Source organism: Hypanus sabinus, chromosome 5, assembly GCF_030144855.1.
Source record: "Hypanus sabinus isolate sHypSab1 chromosome 5, sHypSab1.hap1, whole genome shotgun sequence".
In the NCBI taxonomy this organism is placed as follows: Eukaryota; Metazoa; Chordata; class Chondrichthyes; order Myliobatiformes; family Dasyatidae; genus Hypanus; species Hypanus sabinus.
Window position 1 is genome coordinate 180,670,731 of NC_082710.1, and position 19,126 is coordinate 180,689,856.

At 43.0% G+C, this 19,126-nt stretch overlaps 1 protein-coding gene across 1 annotated transcript in view; it reads right to left on the reverse strand.

The window, feature by feature from the left end:
• LOC132394691 (immunoglobulin gamma-1 heavy chain-like) overlaps positions 1 to 16,094 on the reverse strand; it is a 41,966-nt gene extending 25,872 nt beyond the window's left edge. Inside the window, exons 1-5 of the mRNA XM_059971074.1 lie at positions 15,628 to 16,094; positions 15,441 to 15,536; positions 15,116 to 15,349; positions 12,839 to 12,861; positions 12,621 to 12,739 (exon numbers count right to left, since the gene is read on the reverse strand). Of these exons, the coding sequence (XP_059827057.1) occupies positions 12,621 to 12,739; positions 12,839 to 12,861; positions 15,116 to 15,349; positions 15,441 to 15,536; positions 15,628 to 16,038 (883 nt within the window). The 5' untranslated portion in view covers positions 16,039 to 16,094. The remainder of the gene's footprint in view (positions 1 to 12,620; positions 12,740 to 12,838; positions 12,862 to 15,115; positions 15,350 to 15,440; positions 15,537 to 15,627) is intronic.
• Between the last annotated feature and the right edge of the window lie 3,032 nt (positions 16,095 to 19,126).

A 19,126-nucleotide genomic window follows, 5' to 3' on the forward strand; every position in this document is an offset into this window, starting at 1 on the left:
GTGCCGAAAGGGTCAATTCCGCACTGTATCTCTAAATAAATGAATACGATAAAGAGCCCAATAACAACAAAAATAATATAATAAAACTTTATAAATATATAAGATGTCTTTTATCCATAGATCGATAAGGTGACGCTAGGCATAGGAGTGAGTGTATGTACATAAGGTGAGTGACAGGAAATAATAAAGTAGTGGTGACTGGGGGTGCAGAAGGGTGGGTTCATGGTGGAAGTGTTAATCAGTCTTACCACTTTGGAAAAGTATCTGTTTTTGTGTCTGGTGGTCCTGGCGTGACGTAACCTCCTTCCAGATTGGAGAGGGATGAACAGTCGGGAGGGGGTGATCCGTCATTATGTAACTGGTACATTTCGTGCAACTTTCTGAAGGTACAGTATATTCTTAGTGGCAGGTAGGGTTCTGACGTGATAGAAACATAGAAACATAGAAAATAGGTGCAGGAGTAGGCCATTGGGCCCTTCTAGCCTGAACCGCCATTCAGTATGATCATGGCTGATCATCCAACTCAGAACCCTGTACCTGCTTTCTCTCCATACCCTCTGACCCCTTTAGCCACAAGGGCCATATCTAACTTAAATATAGCCAATAAACCATCCTCAACTGTTTCCTGTGGCAGAGAATTCCACAGATTCACCATTCTCTGTGTGAAGAAGTTTTTCCTCATCTCGGTCCTAAAAGGCTTCCCCTTTATCCTTAAACTGTGACCCCTTGTTCTGGACTTCCCCAACATCGGAAACAATCTTCCTGCATCTAGCCTGTCCAATCCCTTTAGAATTTTATACGTTTCAATAAGATCCCCCCTCAATCTTCTAAATTCCAATAAGCCTAGTCGATCCAGTCTTTCTTCATATGAAAGACCTGACATCCCAGGAATCAATCTGGTGAACCTCTGTACTCCCTCTATGGCAAAAATGTCTTTCCTCAGATTAGGGGACCAAAACTGCATGCAATACTCTAGGTGCGGTCTCACCAAGGCCTTGTACAACTGCAGTAGAACCTCCCTGCTCATGTACTCAAATCATTTTGCTATGTATGCCTTTTGTACGCAAATCCTTTTGCTATGGTGTTGCACCTCCCCTTTTCCTAATGGGCCACCATTCAGGTAATAATCTGTTTTCCTGTTCTTGCAACCAAAGTTGATAACCTCACATTTATCCACATTAAATTGCATCTGCCATGAATTTGCCCACTCACCTAACCTATCCAAGTCACCCTGCATCCTACTCACAGCTAACAGCGCCACCCAGCTTCGTGTCATCCGCATACTTGGAGATGCTGCATTTAATTCCCTCATCTAAATCATTAATATGTATTGTAAACAACTGGGGTCCCAGCACTGAGCCTTGCGGTACCCCACTAGTCACTGCCTGCCATTCTGAAAAGGTGTGTTGGGCAGCTTTGACTACCCCTCGTGGGGCTTCCTGTCTGAACTTACTTCCTTGTAAACTGTTCTCTTACACATGGCACTTATCTTTGCAAACAGGACAAATGCCACAGCTACCCCTACATGCCCACCCTCACTAATATTGATGGCCCTAAGCAGTGCCTCCCACTGAGGTGACACCACGCGTGAGTCTTTTGGGGTCATTTGCTGTATCGAATGCTCCCAGTGTGGCCTCTTATATATCGGTGCCACACCATAGATTGCAAGGCCGCTTGAAAGGCAGAAAAACCGGGATCTCCCAGTAGCCAACCCACTGCCGAGACGAGCCCATTCTCACATTGGAGGAACAACATCTTACGATCCGTCTGGATAGCCTACAGCCTGATAACATACACATCGATTTCTCCAAATTCCGGTAACCCCCCCACTCACTTTATTCCCCCCCACCTGCCCATCACTTCCCTCTGGTGCTCCTCCTCCTTCCATTTCACCAATGGTCCTCTACACTTTCCTCTCAGATTCCTCCTTCTTCAGCAATATATAAGACCATAAGACTATAAAACATGGCAGCAAAATTTAGGCATTTGGCCCATCGAGTCTGCTCCGCCATTCAATCATGGCTGACCCTGTCTCCCCTTCCTCAGCCCTACTCCCTGACCTTCTCCCTGCAAAGATTGATGCCGTGGCTAATCAAGAGCCATTCAATCTCCCTTTAAATACACCAACGACCTGGCCTCCATCGCTGCCTGTGATAAGAAATTCCAGATATTTACTACCCTTTGGCTAAAGGATTTCCTATGCATTTCTGTTTTAAAAGGAGGCCGCTCAGAAATAGAGGCTGTGCCTTCTTGTCCTGGACTCCCCCACAATGGGAAACATCCTTTTCATATTCACTCTGTCTAGACCTTTCAACTTTCAAAAGGTTTCAATGAGATCCCCCTCATCCTTCTGAATTCCAATGAAACAGTCCCAAAGCCATCAAACGTTGTTCGTATGATAACCCTTTCATTCCTGGAATCATCCCTGTGAACCTTTTCAGAACCCCTTCCAATGCCAGCAAAGAGCTCAAAACTGCTCACAATACTCAAAGTGAGGCTTCGCCAGTGCCTTAGCATCACAACATCACATCCCTGCTCTTGTACTCTAGAGCTCTTGAAATGAATGCTAACATTGCATTTGCCTTCCTCACCACCGACTCTACCTGCAAGTTATAACCTTTAGGGTGTTCTGCATTTAAAAAGCATTCCTCACATTTATTTCTACTACGAAAGTGCAAGATCATGCATTTTCCAGCATTGTATTTCATTTGCCACTTTTTTGCCCATTGACCTAATCCAGGTCATTCTGCTGCCTACCTGCTTCCTCAACACTACCTGCCCCTCCTTCAATCTTTTGTCATCTACAAACTTGGCAACAAAGCCATCTATTCCATCATCTAAGTCATTGGTATGCAGCATAAAAAGAAGCGGTTCCGACCCCTGAGGAACACCACTAGTCACTGGCAGCCAACCATAAAAGGACCCTTTAATTCCCACTCACTGTTTCTTACAAGTCAGCCAATGTACTAACTATGCCAGCAATTTGCTTGTAATACCATGGACATTTAACTTGGTAAGCAGTATCATGCATGGCACCCTGTCAGAGGGCTTCTGAAAGTCCAAATACACAACATCCACTGCATCCTCTTAATCTATCCTACTTGTAATCTCCTTAAAGCGTTCCATCAAGTTTGTCAGGCCTGGTTTCACTCAGGGAAACCACGCTGATTTTGTTCTGTGTCACCAAGTACTCCATAACCTCAGGCTTAAAAAATGACTCCCACATCCTCCCAACTACTGAGGTCAGGCTAAATGGCCTATAATTTCTTTTCTGCTGCCTCCCTCCTTTCTTAAAGAGTGGAGTGACATTTCACACAACAGTATTTCTTTCGCTAATCGACTTCCTAGCCCATTACTTCACCACTCCCGGTTTCACTTATCATCCACTACCTTGTACTTCGTCCTCTCCCCCCACACCCTTTTTACACTGACTTCTAATCTCTTTATTCTAGTCAGACAGAAGTGTCTGGACCAAAAGTGTCGACTATTTACTCTTTTCCATAATTGCTGCCTGCCTCGCTGAGTTACTCCAGTGTTTTCTGTATTACTTTGATTTGCAATATCTGCAGATTTTCTCTTGTTTATGATTCGCCTCTTACACATATTTCCACCGGCCCCCGACAATGATATATACTATGCAGAGTTTACAGTAAGCAATTAATCGAGTTCTCAGTATTCTCAAGAGGGAGGGTGAGCAGCCGGATGTTGTGGTCCATGTAGGAACAAATGACGTGGGTAGGAAGAGTGAGGAGGTCCTAAAAGGTGAGTTTAGGGAGCTAGGTGCCAAGTTAAAGGACAGGAACTTCAGGATAGCAATTGCAGGATTGCTACCAGTGCCACGTGCAGGTGGGTTTAGAAATAATAAGATAGTGCAGATCAACATGTGGCTGAAGACATGGTGCAGGAGGAAGGGCTTCAGGGAAGGTGGGACCTGTTCCAGTGGGTCGGTTTACATCTGAACTAGAGAGGGAGAAATATTCTTGCAAGTAGGTTTGCTAGAGAGGCTCCAGTGGATTTAAACTAGATATGAAGGGGGAGGGGAACCAGAGTGCAGGAACAGATGTATGGGAGAAGGAAGAAAAAGAAGACAGTAAAGTTCTTTGTACTGTTAGAGATAAACAGAGAGGAAGAGGTGGAGAATTACTTAAATTCATTTATTTTAATGCTAGGAGCATTGTAAGAAAGGTGGATGAGCTTAGAGCATGGATTGATACATGGAAATATGATGTTGTAGCTATTAGTGAAACATGGTTGCAGGAGGGGTGTGATTGGCAACTAAATATTCCTGGATTTCGTTGCTTCAGGTGTGATAGAAGCAGAGGGACAAGAGGGGGAGGTGTTGCGTTGCTTGTCAGAGAAAATATTACAGTGGTTCTCTGGCAGGATAGATTAGAGGGCTCATCTAGGGAGACCATTTGGGTGGAATTGAGGAATGGGAAAGGTAATGCTTTCCACTATAATACACACTTATAGGGGTGTATTATAAACCACCTAATGGGGAGCGAGAATTGGAGGAGCAAATTTGCAAGTAGATAGCAGATATTTGTTTTAAGCACAGTGGTTGTGATTGTGGGAGAGTTTAATTTTCCACACATAGTCTGGGAAGCCCATGCTGTAAAAGGGCTAGATGGTTTGGAGTTTATAAGATGTGTGCAGGATAGTTTTTTGCAGCAATACATAGATGTACCGACTAGCGAAGGGGCAGTGTTGGATCTTCTGTTAGGGAATAAATAGGTCAGTTGACAGAGGTATGTGTTGGGGAGCACTTCGGGTCCAGTGATCACAATGCCATTAGTTTCAATATAATTATGAAGAAGTATAGGACTGGACCCAGGGTTGAGATTTTTGATTGGAGAAAGGCTAACTTTGAGGAGATGTAAAAGGATTTAGAAGGAGTGGATTGGGACAATTCATTTTATAAGAAAGATGTAATAGAGAATTGGTGGTCATTTAAAGGTGATATTTTGAGGGTACAGAATCTTTATGTTCCTGTTAGGATGAAAGGAAAGGTTAAAAGTTTGAGAGAGCCATAGTTTTCAAGGGATATTGGAAACGTGGTTAGGAAAAAGAAAGATATCTACAATAAATATAGGCAGCATGGAGTAAATGAGGTGCTCGAGGAATATAAAGAATGTAAGACGAAACTTAAGAAAGAAGTTAGAAAAGCTAAAAGATACAAGGTTGCTTTGGCAAGTAAGGTGAAAATAAATCCAAAGAGTTTCTACAGTTATATTAATAGCAAAAGGATAGTGAGGGATAAAATTGGTCCCTTAGAGAATCAGAGTGGACAGCTATGTGTGGAGGCGAAAGAGATGGGGGAGATTTTGAACAATTTCTTTTCTTTGGTATTCACTAAGGAAAAGGATGTTGAATTGTGTAAGGTAAGGGAAACAAGTAGGGAAGTTATGGAAACTATGATGATTAAAGAGGAGGAAGTACTGGCGCTTTTAAGGAATTTAAGGATAAATCTCTGGATCCTGACAGGATATTCCCTAGAATCTTCAGAGTGGTTAGTGTAGAAATAGCAGGGGCTCTGACAGAAATATTTCAAATGTCATTAGAAACGAGGATGGTGCTGGAGGATTGGCGTATTGCTCATGTGGTTCCATTGTTTAGAAAGGGTTCTAAGAGTAAACCTAGCAATTATAGGCCTGTCAGTTTGATGTCAGTGGTGGGTAAATTAATGGAAAGTATTCTTAGAGATGGTATAAACAATTATCTGTATAGACAGGGTCTGATTAGGAACAGTCAACATGGATTTGTGCGTGGAAGGTCATGTTTGACAAATCTTATTGAATTTTTTGACGAGGTTACGAGGAAAGTTGACGAGGGTAAAGCAGTGGATGCTGTCTATATGGACTTCAGTAAGGCCTTTGAGAAGGTTCCAAATGGAAGGTTAGTTAGGAAGGTTCAATCCTTAGGTATTAATATTGAAGTAGGAAAATGGATTTAACAGTGGATGGATGAGAGATGCCAGAGAGTAGTGGTGAATAATTGTTCATCAGGTTGGAGGCTGGTGACCAGTGGTGTGCCTCAAGGATCTGTACTGGGTCCAATGTTGTTTGTCATATACATTAATGATCTGGATGATGGGATGGTAAATTGGATTAGCAAGTATGCATATGATACTAAGGTAGGTGGCGTTGTGTATAATGAAGTAGGTTTTCAAAGCTTACAGAGAGATTTAGGCCAGTTAGAAGAGAGTGCTGAACGATGGTAGATGGCGTTTAATGCTGATAGGTGTGAGGTGCTACATTTTGGTAGGAATAATACAAATAGGACATATATGGAAAATGATAGGGCATTGAAGAATGCAATAGAACTGAGTGATCTAGGAATAATGGTGCATAGTTCCCTGAAGGTGGAATCTCATTTGGATAGGGTGGTGAAGAAAGCTTTTGGTATGTTGGCCTTTATAAATCGGAGCATTGAGTATAGGAGTTGGGATGTAATGTTAAAATTGTACAAGGCATTGGTAAGGCTGAATTTGGAGTATTGTGTACAGTTCTGGTCAACGAATTATAAGAAAGATGTCAACAAAATAGAGTGTACAGAGAAGATTTACTAGAATGTTACCTGGGTTTCAACACTTAAGTTACAGGGAAAGGTTGAACAAGTTAGGTCTTTATTCTTTGGAGCATAGAAGGTTGAGGGGGAACTTGATAGAGGTATTTAAAATTATGAGGGGGATAGATAGAGTTGACATGGATAGGCTTCTTCCATTGAGGGTAGGGGAGATTCAAACAAGAGGACATGAGTTGAGATTTTGGGGACAAAAGTTTAAGGGTAACATGCTTTACTCAGAGAGTGGTAGCTGTGTGGAATGAGCTTCCAGTAGAAGTCGTAGAGGCAGGTTTGGTATTGTCATTTAATGCAAAATTGGATAGGTATGTGGACAGGAAAGGGATGGAGGGTTATGGGCTGAGTGCGGGCCAGTGGGATAGGTGAGAGTAAGAGTTCAGCACAGACTAGAAGGACCAAGATGGCCTGTTTCCATGCTGTAATTGTTATATGGTTATTGAGTTATACTGAGTTTTTATCCACCTTTGAATTTCCTGTGACTCCAAAAGAATTTGCTGTTGTTATGGATGCAATTCCCTCTGGTGTAATTATGTCGTATAGAAATACATCATATTGGGTAGTTGAATTACCCAACTTGGATCCATCCAGTACAGCTGTAGGAAAGATTTGTTTTCCTCCATCTTTAAAAAAAATAATAGATGTATTAGAAGTTTGTTTCAAAAAGACATTACTTCTATTCCGAAGGCTGTTAGTTTTTGAAATAGTCACTTGGGGATTCTGAGGTGGAGGAGTATTTGGGGCTTATTAAATAAATTTTTATTGGGGAATAAAATTAAAGAAATTTCATTTTAAACTATACATAGATATTATCCAACCAATGTTTATTTATCAAGGTTTAATTCTGATATTAAAACTAACTGTTCCTTTTGTGGTTTATATCCAGAGGATTTACTTCATCTGTTTTGGGATTGTGATTGCGTTAACACATTTTGGGTTGAAGTTTGTTAATGTATAGATCAATATTTTAATGTGGATTTTACTTTTTGTTTTGAAAATGTTTTATTTGGGTTTACTAATAATACCAATCATTTTTTATCATAAATCTTTTGTTAATGTACAATAAATTTTATATCCATAAATGCGAATACAGCAATAAGAAGCCTTCCTTTATATTTTTACATGAGAATTCAAACTATATATTAATACACTACTCTGAAAACTTCCCATAACCAGAGAGTTGTAAAGACTGTAAAAATTTGTCAATGTTTCGGGTTATTTCTGTAAATGTTTCTGTTTTGTGACTCCTTTTAGATATAGTTCCTTCTGTCCAACAGTATTTAGAGTAGATTTTCTTGTTTATTTGTTTATTTAAATTTAATAGTTATATATTTGTTGCTGCTTATGTGTATTTCCCTGGCCTTGTTAGCATATGTTCGGTGTGGAGATGTTTCTGGGCTTCGGCGTTTAAAATAAAGCTGTCCTGGACTCGTAACTGAAGCTCCCGCCCTCCCGAGATTGAAGTTGGTAGAAAGTGGGGGTGAAATTGAAATTCACCACAAAAAGCTTGTCATCCTTATTTTGACCGTTGTCCAGTCGCCGTCTCCACAGTCTCTGAGGCGACTCCAGGTTTGCAGCCCCGATTCCACGGTACCTCCCCCTCCCAGTAATATCTCCCCGATGTGACCCGGTGTACCCTGAGGGGGTGTTCTGTATGTATCCTCTCTAAACTCCGGGCAGGCGATTCCCTTCCTTTCTCTGTCATCGTTGTACGATGCAGGGGCAAGAGAAGTGGTATCGGTGCTAAATGTCGGACAAATGTGACTAACAAACCGGTAAATTTTCAAAAAGCTGTTTTAAGAGCCAGTTTAACTCCGTCAATCTCTTTCTCAGCATGCTAAATCATAACTCATGCGAGCAGAGTTAGGCCATTCGGCCCAATAGACAATAGACAATAGGTAATAGGTGCAGAAGTAGACCATTCGGCCCCTCGAGTCTGCACCGCCATTCTGAGATCATGGCTGATCATTCACTATCAATACTCAGTCCCTGCCTTGATACTATCCCTTGATTCCCCTATCCATCAGATATCTATCTAGCTCCTTCTTGAAAGCATCCAGAGAATTGGCCTCCACCGTCTTCCGAGGCAGTGCATTCCACACCTCCACAACTCTCTGGGAGAAGAAGCTCTTCCTCAACTCTGTTTTAAATAACTGACCTCTTATTCTCAATCCATGCCCTCTGGTACTGGACTCTCCCAACATCTGGAACATATTTCCTGCCTCAATCCTATCAAATCCTTTAATTATCTTAAACGTTTCAATCAGATCCCCTCTCAATCTCCTCAATTCCGGCGTGTACAAGCCCAATCTCTCCAATCTCTCTGCGTAAGACAGCCCTGCCATCCCAGGGAATCAACCTAGTGAATCTATGCTGCACTTCCTCAACTGCCAGAATGTCCTTCCTTAAACCTGGAGACCAAAACTGTACACAATATTCCAGGTGTGGTCTCACCAGGGCCCTGTACAAATGCAAAAGGACATCCTTGCTCTTGTATTCAATTCCCCTTGTAACAAAGGCCAACATTCCATTTGCCCTCTTCACTGCCTGTTGCACTTGTTCATTCACCTTCATTGACTGGTGAACTAGGACTCCTAGGTCTCTTTGCATTTCTCCCTTACCTAACTCTACACCGTTCAGACAATACTCTGCCCTCTTGTTCCTGCTTCCAAAGTGGATAACTTCACATTTATTGACATTGAATGACATCTGCCAAGTATCTGTCCACGCACCCAGCCTATCCAAGTCTCCTTGTATTCTCCTATCGTCCTCTTCGCATGTCACACTGTCACACCGTCCTCTTCGCATGTCACAATGAATCAGCTCCGTCATTTCCTCACGTTTATTTACCCACTTAACTCCATTTCCCTGCTTTCTCCCCATTACTTTTGACGCCATTACTAATCAAGATCATGTCAACTTCCGCTTGAAATATGCCCAATGCCCTAGCTTCCACAGCTTCATCACCCTCTCGGTGAAGAAACTCCTCATCTCTGTGCTAAAGAGACATCCTTGTATTCTGAGCTTGTGCCTTTTTGGTCCGAGACTTACCCACGATAGGAAATATTCTCTACACTTCCAGTCTATCTAGGTCTTTCAATATTCGGTACGTTTGAATGAGACTACTCCCAGACCCCAGTGAGTACAGGGCACGAGTCACCAAGAGTTCCTCACACGTTAAGTCTTTCATTCTCGGGATCATGCTCTTGGTAGTTGTGTTAACGAACTGAAACGAATAGGTGGACAATTTAATTTCCAATACTGTTCGTACGGTTTCGTTTTATTCAGAGATTATTTATGGTTTTACAATGCAAAATTCGGGTATTGAATGGACCCGTTCCGCGCCAACATGTTACAAAATTTGGATTGTAATGCACAGACTCAGTGGTCCCTACCGACACTGGTCCCGGTTAACACCCCTTTTTTTTACAGTTGCGGAGAGAAACTGAACTATGTTCTCATCCAGTTTCCATCCACTGTCCCGAAGAAAGGATAAAGCTTCCCCTCGAATTTCCCATTGAAAGTATAAAGATGAGAGTTATCCACTCTACAAAATGAGATTGAGCCGGACTCGTAACTGAGATAAACTCTCACCCTCCCGGGGATCTGATCGACAGGGAGATTGATTAAATTGGAACTCTTTGCAAAAAGCTTGTCATCTTTCCGCGTGATGCTCCAGACTCCAACCGCTGGTCTATGTCTCGCTGATCCCTTCCTCGGCACAGACTCTGCAGCGACTCCCAGAGTCCAACGCCGATTCGCCGTCACGTCCACGTCCCAGTAACGTCTTCCTGTCGTGAATCCCTCCGACCCCAGAACGCACACCTGGCTTTCAAACCTTTTCGAGTTAACAGGGAGATCTCTCGCGATCCGGGTCCATTTTACACCCCTCAGATCGTCAGACACCTCGAGGCGCGAAGCTGCTGTTTCCACATCGAGCTTCACGAAAACTGGGTGTTGGTGGGGAGAAGAAGCAGAGAATTAAAGAGTCCCTGGGATTACGGACCTAATCAAGCATGGGCCCAGGAACGGTACGTGACAAAAGCTCCGTTCCAAGAATAATCAGGCGGCTAACAGAAATCGAATTCCCAATGGCCACCCAATTTACTTCTGCTCCCGTTCCCACCCTGACGCGTCGGCACACGGCCTCCTCTACTGCCACGATGAAGCCACATTCAGATCGGAGGACCAACGCTTCATATTCCGTCTAGCTAGTCTCCAACCTGACTGAATGAACATTAATTTCTTTAACTTTCTGTAATTTCTGCCGCCCCCCTTTTTCCATTTCCCTTCTCCCGACCTGCCCACTTCCTCTCCCCATAGTCTATACTCTTCTGCTCTCCTTCTTCCGAAGCCTTTTCCACCTATCAGCTCAACTCATCCTCTTCACACCCCCCCCCCCCCACAACCTCACTTGACATCATTTATCACGGGCAAGTTTGTGTTGTCCCGTCACTCCTCCCCCGCCACCACCAACTTCTTATTCTGTCTTCTTCCCCCTTCCTTTTCAGTCACGATAAAAGGCCTTGCTCCGAAATGTCGAGCCTTTATTGCTTTCCTTGATGATCCCTGACCTGCTGAGCCCCTCCAGCATTTTGTGTGCCTTACTCTGGATTTGCAGCCTCTGCTGTCTTTTGTGCTTTCTCTAAAGCAGGGGTTCCCAACCTTTTTACGCTAACAAACCCCTACATTTAACTGAGGGTTCCCGGATCTAAAGTGTGGTACGCAGTAGGAAAGAGGTTTTTGATTTGCTTTTTAGTTGGCTTGGCTTAACATTACGCCAAAATATCTGTTCCTGTGCCATGTTCTATGTGCCAGAAATTGTCATTGTATGGACTCAGTTGTAGCATTTAAAGCCATCTAGATAAGTCTCTCTGTAGGGGAGGATTAGAGAGCTTGTTATTAGAAGACGTGATATATCAGGAGAGTTTGGACCAATCTGAACCTTTTCTCTCTAGAACAACGCCTGGTACATTCCTGTCTCTTTGGAGTCTGGTTATCCATATGGTGGAGTTAATAGTGGTGTTTAAAAATGTCCATCTATTCCCCAAGGACTGAAATAGATCGGAACGAATATCATAGAACATAAAATACTACAGCACAGAAACAGGCCCTTCAGCCCACCCAGCGGATGCTGTACTGTTATTCTGACTAGTCCCATTGACCTACCCCGGAGCACAGCACTCCGAACAGCTCCCAACCATGCATACATCCAGCTCTTACTTATATATTGAAATAGAATCTACAACCACCACTTCCACTGTCAGCTCATTCGACATGCTCACCACTCTCCGGGTGAGGAAGTTACCGCTTATGATCCATTTAAACATTTCAAGTCTTAACCAGGCTCAGCGGATTTCTGTATATTATTTGGAAAACTGGATATTTAGAGTGGGTGTATCCGCCCTTTGTTATCCCTAAAATACATTAGCGTTTCATCGAACCGGATCGCGTCTTGAAAATTATATTCGTGTCATGAGCAATCGGTTAGAGGAACTAAGCGTCCCAAGCAACATTTCTGATGATTCGTGTCGAACCTGAAATCAATGCTGTAGTTTTGAGGATACCTAGCATGGTGTTCAGAGGCTGGCATGCGACAAACCCCGACAGATCAGTTGTCACGGGGATGAAGGGAAGTGGGAGACACGCGTGGAAAGGGTAACATGGAGTCAGTGACTTAAAGGTGATAGTCGAATTATGTGCATCGGGGTGGGGTGGGGATGGCGGCCAGATTAAACTATTTTGGAAAAGATGATAGACGTCGCTAAAGGCACACGAGCTGTCAATGTAAAATAGCCCAAAAGAATAGAACAATATTGAGAATTGGTAATAGTAAACAAGGTTTCAAGTTAACTACAATAAATTGGAACATTCATGTTGAGATATCACAGAGTCTTGGTTGACCCAAGTAGAACATAAGTCATCTTTTCCAACAGGAGCAATTGCTGCTGGAATATAAAACGCCCATTATCATCCAATGCTTTACATAATCAATTCTCAAAAGAATTTAATAACTTGGAGAATAGTTAACAGAGTTTTACCTTGTTTGAGGAAATTACACTCTTCACTCAATACTTCTTTCAACAAACTTGCGTGACTGAATTGCTTAACCGGCAGGGCACCATCCAAAATTGAAAACGTACGTTCTTCCTCACTTATCCTGTCAGTATTAAGCAGTAGGTGATAAAATAAACATAAGAAAATTTTTTCCTAAATAGTGTATAATAGTTGCAGCTGTCCATTACGTTGCAAAACGTACCTTCCTTTCCGAGAATATTCCTCCTGTAATAGACAAAATGTTCTAATGTTAATATGATGGTAGATGTCAGCCCCTATCCTGTCCATAGGAGTTTCATCTAAGTCCAAGAGAAAGAGTTTCTGGAGGGATTCAAAGGGTTTGGCAGCATGTGCAACGTTTCAAATCGATACTCCCGTGTCAAGAGCTGTAACTGTTCCGATTCAAATTAAATTTATTATCAAACGCATCATATAATAACTCTAAATCCATTTTCTTGCAAGCATACTCCATAAATCCATATAATAATGACCACAATAGAATCACTGAAAGGACCACACCAACTTGAGCATTGTGCAGTTACAAAAAAAAGCAAGAATTAATAATATTAAATAAATAAGCAATAAATATTGAGAACATGAGATGAAGAGTCCTTGGTAGTGAGTCCAGATGTTATGGGAACATTTCAGTGATGGGAAAACTGACGTTAAGTGAAGTTTTCCACTTTGGTTCAAGAACTCGATAGTTGAGGGGTAGTAACTGTTCCTGAACCTAGTGGTGTGCCTTCTTCCAGATGGCAGCAGCGCGAAGAAATTATGTACCAAGTGGTGGGCGTCCCTGACGATGGATGCTGCTTTCCTACGGCAGCATCTTGTGTAGATGGCCGGGAGGACTCAACATGTAGCGTGGACAATTTCTCTCTTCCATTGATGCTCTCCAGCTGCTGAGTTCCTTTAATATTGAATTACCCTGCCGCAGACTATCGCAACAGCAGACCTTTTCATTTGCATTTCATCTAGATTGTTAGAAACAGCCGAATATTCCGCAAACCCAGGTTTCAAACACACAATCGGAAAGCTAATTTTGCACTGATAATACAGGACCAAAGGTGAATGTCTTCCAAGAGGATCACAAACTTGTCGCAAGGTTTGGAAGCCTGCCTGTCTCACTGACCCGGACTGGAGCCAGGTCCTTGTGCTTTAGCCCTCAGTAGGGTAGTCCATACGGATCAGGTCAAAGAATAGAGGGCAGGCTGAGAGTGGTCCATTAGTCCTCCAGGTTCGGGGATTCATCTGCGTGCTAACAACACTGAATGGTCAAAAAACAATTGGCACAGAAACAGCAATGAATAATCCTTCTATATAAACAGAGATGCAGGACCTTCGTTGCTGCCTAAACGTCTGTGTCGTTGTGGGCACTAGGTAAGTAGTGAAGGAGAAATTACGAAGGATATATATGAGAGTTGTTTCGTTACTCAGTGGATATAGTCACAGAGAGAATGGGGAGTATTACACCAGCGAGACTCCTTTCTCCCTATAAAGTGATAAGATGATAAGACTGTGAATATATTTGAAGGGTGGATACGTAAAATATATTTCGACTGTCTGAAGAGCAAAACTCAAAGTTTAATTCTGGAACGTACGCACGACTAGATTACAGCACATAATGCAAAGTAATTCAATAGAGAAAAACTAAAGGGGAAGATGAACAGTAACGCAAAAAACAAAAATGGGATTCGGAATATTTCTAACCGGTGTTGTGAATGAACAAAATGTGCAGAATATATTGCAGCGCATGTTGGATATATCAAATGGCCTGTCTCCGTCAGCAGCCCACTCTTCGACCGAGAAGATAACTTCACTCGACTTCACTTACCGCAGCACTGAACTGATTCCACAACCTATGGACATTCTATTGAGGAATCATCATCTCATTTTTACGGTCTTTATTGTTTATTTGTTATTATTTTCTTTTTGTTATTTCCACAGTTTGTTGTCTTTTGCACATTGGTAGTTTACCCGTCTTTTTACGTGCGGCCTTTCATTGATTCAATTGTGTTTCTTTGCATTTACTATGACTTCAAACAAAAAAAATTAATCTCAGGGTTGTTCATAGTGACAATTATGCACTTTGATAATAAATTTACTTCGAACGTTTGAACTTTGAAATTTGATTTAGATCGGAAGATTGATCATGTCTGAAGAGCAGACAAGGAGCATAACACAAAATAACCCGATATGCTACTTAATTGTTCAACATTAGTTCCTACATATCGATTATATTTACCTTAATTGTACTTATTCAATTATTATTTAGTCCGGATGAAGGGCCTCGGTCCGAAAAATCTACTGTTTAATCCTCCCACCCCCAGCTTATACTCCTTCCTCCCCTCCCCCCACCCCACCCAACATTCGGGTTTCCTACTCCTCCCTTTCCGCGGTCTCAGTCTGATACATTATTTGAAATCTGGTATCCGCCATTTTGTGACTATATATTTTCCCCGAACCGAACAGCCCTCACCTTCAGAAGAGTCACGTTGTCTTGCTGAACCATCCGTTCCTGTAGTTTTGAGAGTTGATTCTGAAGAGAAGATAAATTCTCTTGAATCTTTCGGAGATTATTCTCCATTGGATTCATAACTCTCTGCGCCTCCACGCTGAGCTCGCCGAGTAAATGCTGCTCCCTCTCGGTTAGAATTTGGTGCAGATCAGCAAATAAGGATTTAACGTATGCTTGCAGGCTCAGTGACAGGTCCTGTGAAGTGGAAGTTGAAGGATATTATCATTAACTACGGAAAAAAAAATAAAGTACAGGAGGCCAGACAATCTATAGCTGGGAAACTTACCCGAACTCCAGAAATCTTCTGCTTCTGTTGATCCGCCATTTCCTGGATAACTGATTTCTTTTTTTCCAGAGCTTCTAGTGTAGATTGAACATGATTCTAGGAGGAATTGCAGAAACAGAGAATTAAAGATTTACGCATGAAAAAAAACACATAGAGTAGGCCGGTGATCTGAGTTCGCCGCCTTTACCTTTAAAATGTCAACAGCTTCATTAACAGGTATGAATTGGTGTTCTCTGTGTTCCCGTGCAGACGAACAAATCACACAGATCAGCTTCTTGTCAGTTTCACAAAACAGCTTCAGTTCTTCCTGATGTTCCTCGCACTGAAGTTTCCTTTCTTTCTGCTTAAGCGTCAGGGTTAAATCCTGAGCTTTTCGGGCCAAACTCCCTAATACCGGATTCAAATTAAGGGTGCGGTCTACAAACACCTCATTACATTCTGGGCAGGAGTTTCTCGTCTCCCTTTCCCAACGCCGTGTGATGCAGCGCTGGCAGAAGTTGTGCCCACACTTCAGTATAACTGGATTAATGAAGAACTCATGGCAGATCCGACAAGTTACCTCTTCTTTTAAACTGTCAACTTGCTGTTTCGCAGCCATCTTAGTGCCTCTCACTTCCTACTCAACATCCAACGGAGGTGGGGCTGCAGAAGACCTGTAGTACCGCAACTGTCCACTATGCGTGCAGTGATCAAAATAAGCAATAGTATAATTTAAATATAAATAGTATAATTCGGCTACCAGAATCAATATGTGTAACACACTCAAAGTGCTGGAGGAACTCAGCAGGCCAGGCAGCAACTATGGAAAAGAGTATTGTCCGCGTTTATGGCCGAGACCCTTCGGCAGAATTGAGAAAAAAAAGTTGAGGAGATTTAGAAAACAACACGCCCAAAATGCTGGTGGAACACAGCAGGCCAGGCAGCATCCACAGGGAGAAGCGCTGTCGACGTTTCGGGCCGAGACACTTCGTCAGGACTAACCGAAAGGAAAGATAGTAAGAGATTTGAAAGTAGTGGGGGGAGGGGGAAATGCGAAATGATAGGAGAAGACGGAGGGGTTGGGATGAAGCTAAGAGCTGGGAATTTCACTGGTGAAAGTAATACAGGGCTGGGGAAGGGGGTGTCTGAGAGAAGAGACCAGAAGGAAGGGCGGAATGAGAGAATCAGAGGGACGTGGTAGGCGGGCAAGGAGGTAAGTGGGAGAGGCGAATGGTGAATGGTGAATGGTGAAGCAGAGAGAGGGGCATTACCAGAAGATGGAGGAATAAATGTTCATGCCGTCAGGTTGGAGGCTACCCAGACCGAAGGTGTTGTTCTTCCAGCCTAGGAGGAATCACGACAGGAGGAGGCCATGGATAGACATATCGGAATGGGAAAAGGAAGCAGAATTAAAATGGGTGGCCGCTAGGAGGTCTCGCTTTTGCTGGCAGACGGAATGTAGTCACTCGACAAAGCTTCACCCAATCTACGTCGGGTCTCACCGATATACAGAAGGTCACACAGTATATGATCACAACAGACTCACAGGTAAAGTGTTCCCTCATCTGGAAGGACTGTTTGGGTACAGAGGGAGGAGGTGTACGGGCAGGTGTGGAATTGTTCCGCTTGCAAAGGATAAGTGACAGGAGGGAGATCACTGGGGAATGATCCCTGCAGAAAGCTGAAGGTGGGGGGAGGGTTGTGTTAGGGACAGATGAGATAGGGATTTCACCGCTGTGCACATCTTTCCACCCCACTCCCACTTTCTGCTATCTGCGGGGATTGCTCTTTACAAGACACCTTTATCCATTCGTCTTCCCCACTGATCTCTCTCCTGGCACTTATCCTTTCAAGCGGAGCAACTGCTACACCCGCCCTTACACCTCCTCCCTCACTACCATTCACGGCCCCAAGCTGTCGTTCCAGCTTAGTCCACACCTGTGAGTCTGTTGAGCCATAGACTGTATCTGGTGCTCCAGTGTGGCCTCCTGTATGTTGGTGAGACCCGATGCAGATTGGAAGACCACTTCGCCGAGCATCTTCGTTTCATCAACCAGAAAAAGCAGGATCTCCCAGTGCCCACCCATCTTAGTTCGGTTTGTATTCCCATTCTGATTTGTCTGTCCATGGCCTCCCCTACTGTCGCGATGAGGCCACACTCAGTTGGAGGAGCAATATCTTATATTCCGTCTGGGTAGCGTCCAACCTGACGGCATGAACATCGATTTCTTCAACTTCCGGTAAAGACACCCCCGTTCACTTTTCTCCATCCCCTCTCCACCCCCGTCATTATTCACCACCCCCTTTTCCCTCTTTCGCCTTATCTCCTTACCCACCCATCAGCCCCCTCTTGTGCTCCTCCCTCTTTTGCTTTCTTCCATGGCCTTCTGTCCAGGACTGAAGAAGGGCCTCTGTTTGCTCTTTTCCATACATGCTGCCTGACCTGCTCAGTTCCCTCTTGCATTTTGTGTGTGTTGCTCTGGATTTTCCAGCTTCTGCAGATTCTCCTGTGTTTGTGATAATGCCCAAGCAAATGTTCATGTCGGCGAATTTTGAATAAATACTTAATTCAGTTGTTTTTGTTGAAAAACTTCCGCAAATCAATGAAACCGAGGAAAAGACGTCCGGTCGTGTAAACAGGCAGAGAGGTGGATGGGAAGTGCGGTCCTCACTTTTAATGACTCTACAACATGTGACCTCAATGATTATTACTCATTTATTGCTATTCTTATTATTTTCTCAGGTCAGGTGGGTAAAGCGTGGACTACAGGAATAGCCAAGCAACTCGTTTTTCAATTACGAGAAATTTTGGGACTATTGTGGCTTTCTGGAGATTTACATAAATATTGCTTTGTCTGCCTAATTGTTTAGTGCCGTTGTGTACTAACTTTGGGATGATACCATGTCTGAATATTACTATTCGGGTAATGTTCCACATCATTCAGACTCCTCTCTTATTTCAGCATATTTCCTGTGTTTTTCACTTACTGATTTCTGCATGTTAACTGCTTTGAATGGTCATATCTATTGCGCAAGTTGCTCTTGTTTGTTGAACCTATAATATTAAATCTGAACAGTTGAGTGTAGATTGTCTTATCTGTAACAACGGATATGTCATAATATAATTTCTAGCACCCTGACTCTAAAACTTGATCAGGCGTGTATTTATGATAAGGTTTTTTGCTTTTATGAGTTTGTACTTCAAAGCAAGTTTTTGGTGAATCATGTCTGCCACTAGATTGTGCCTGTGTGAGTAATCAGATCCAATTGAACTGCTGCACGGTTCTATAATGTGCTGGACTGTTTCTGGTTTCTCTTGTTATTTCAGCATTTCTTTTGTTGAATTTGTTGAATTACGTATATCTGATATTTGTGTGTGTGTGTGTGTGTGTGTTCACCACCTGTTCCGGTATTGCCACACGGAACCCCACTGTTTCTGGGAACAGTTTCCAACTATCTCAGTCCGTCAAACGTTATTGAAGTTTGGTGTCATTTTCCTCACCATGTACTTACTTCCTGAGATCATGCCTCACTCTTTATAGCACCTCATCCAGACGACCTTCATCTTCCCCTTCAAGCCAACCAGTACACTTGCACCAAACGAAGTCTGTTGAACTCCAGTCAATCACACGTGTTTCCGTTGAGAAGTTCTCTATGACCTTCGTCACGTTTACCTTATACAAGAGGGGAAAAATTAACACTTAATT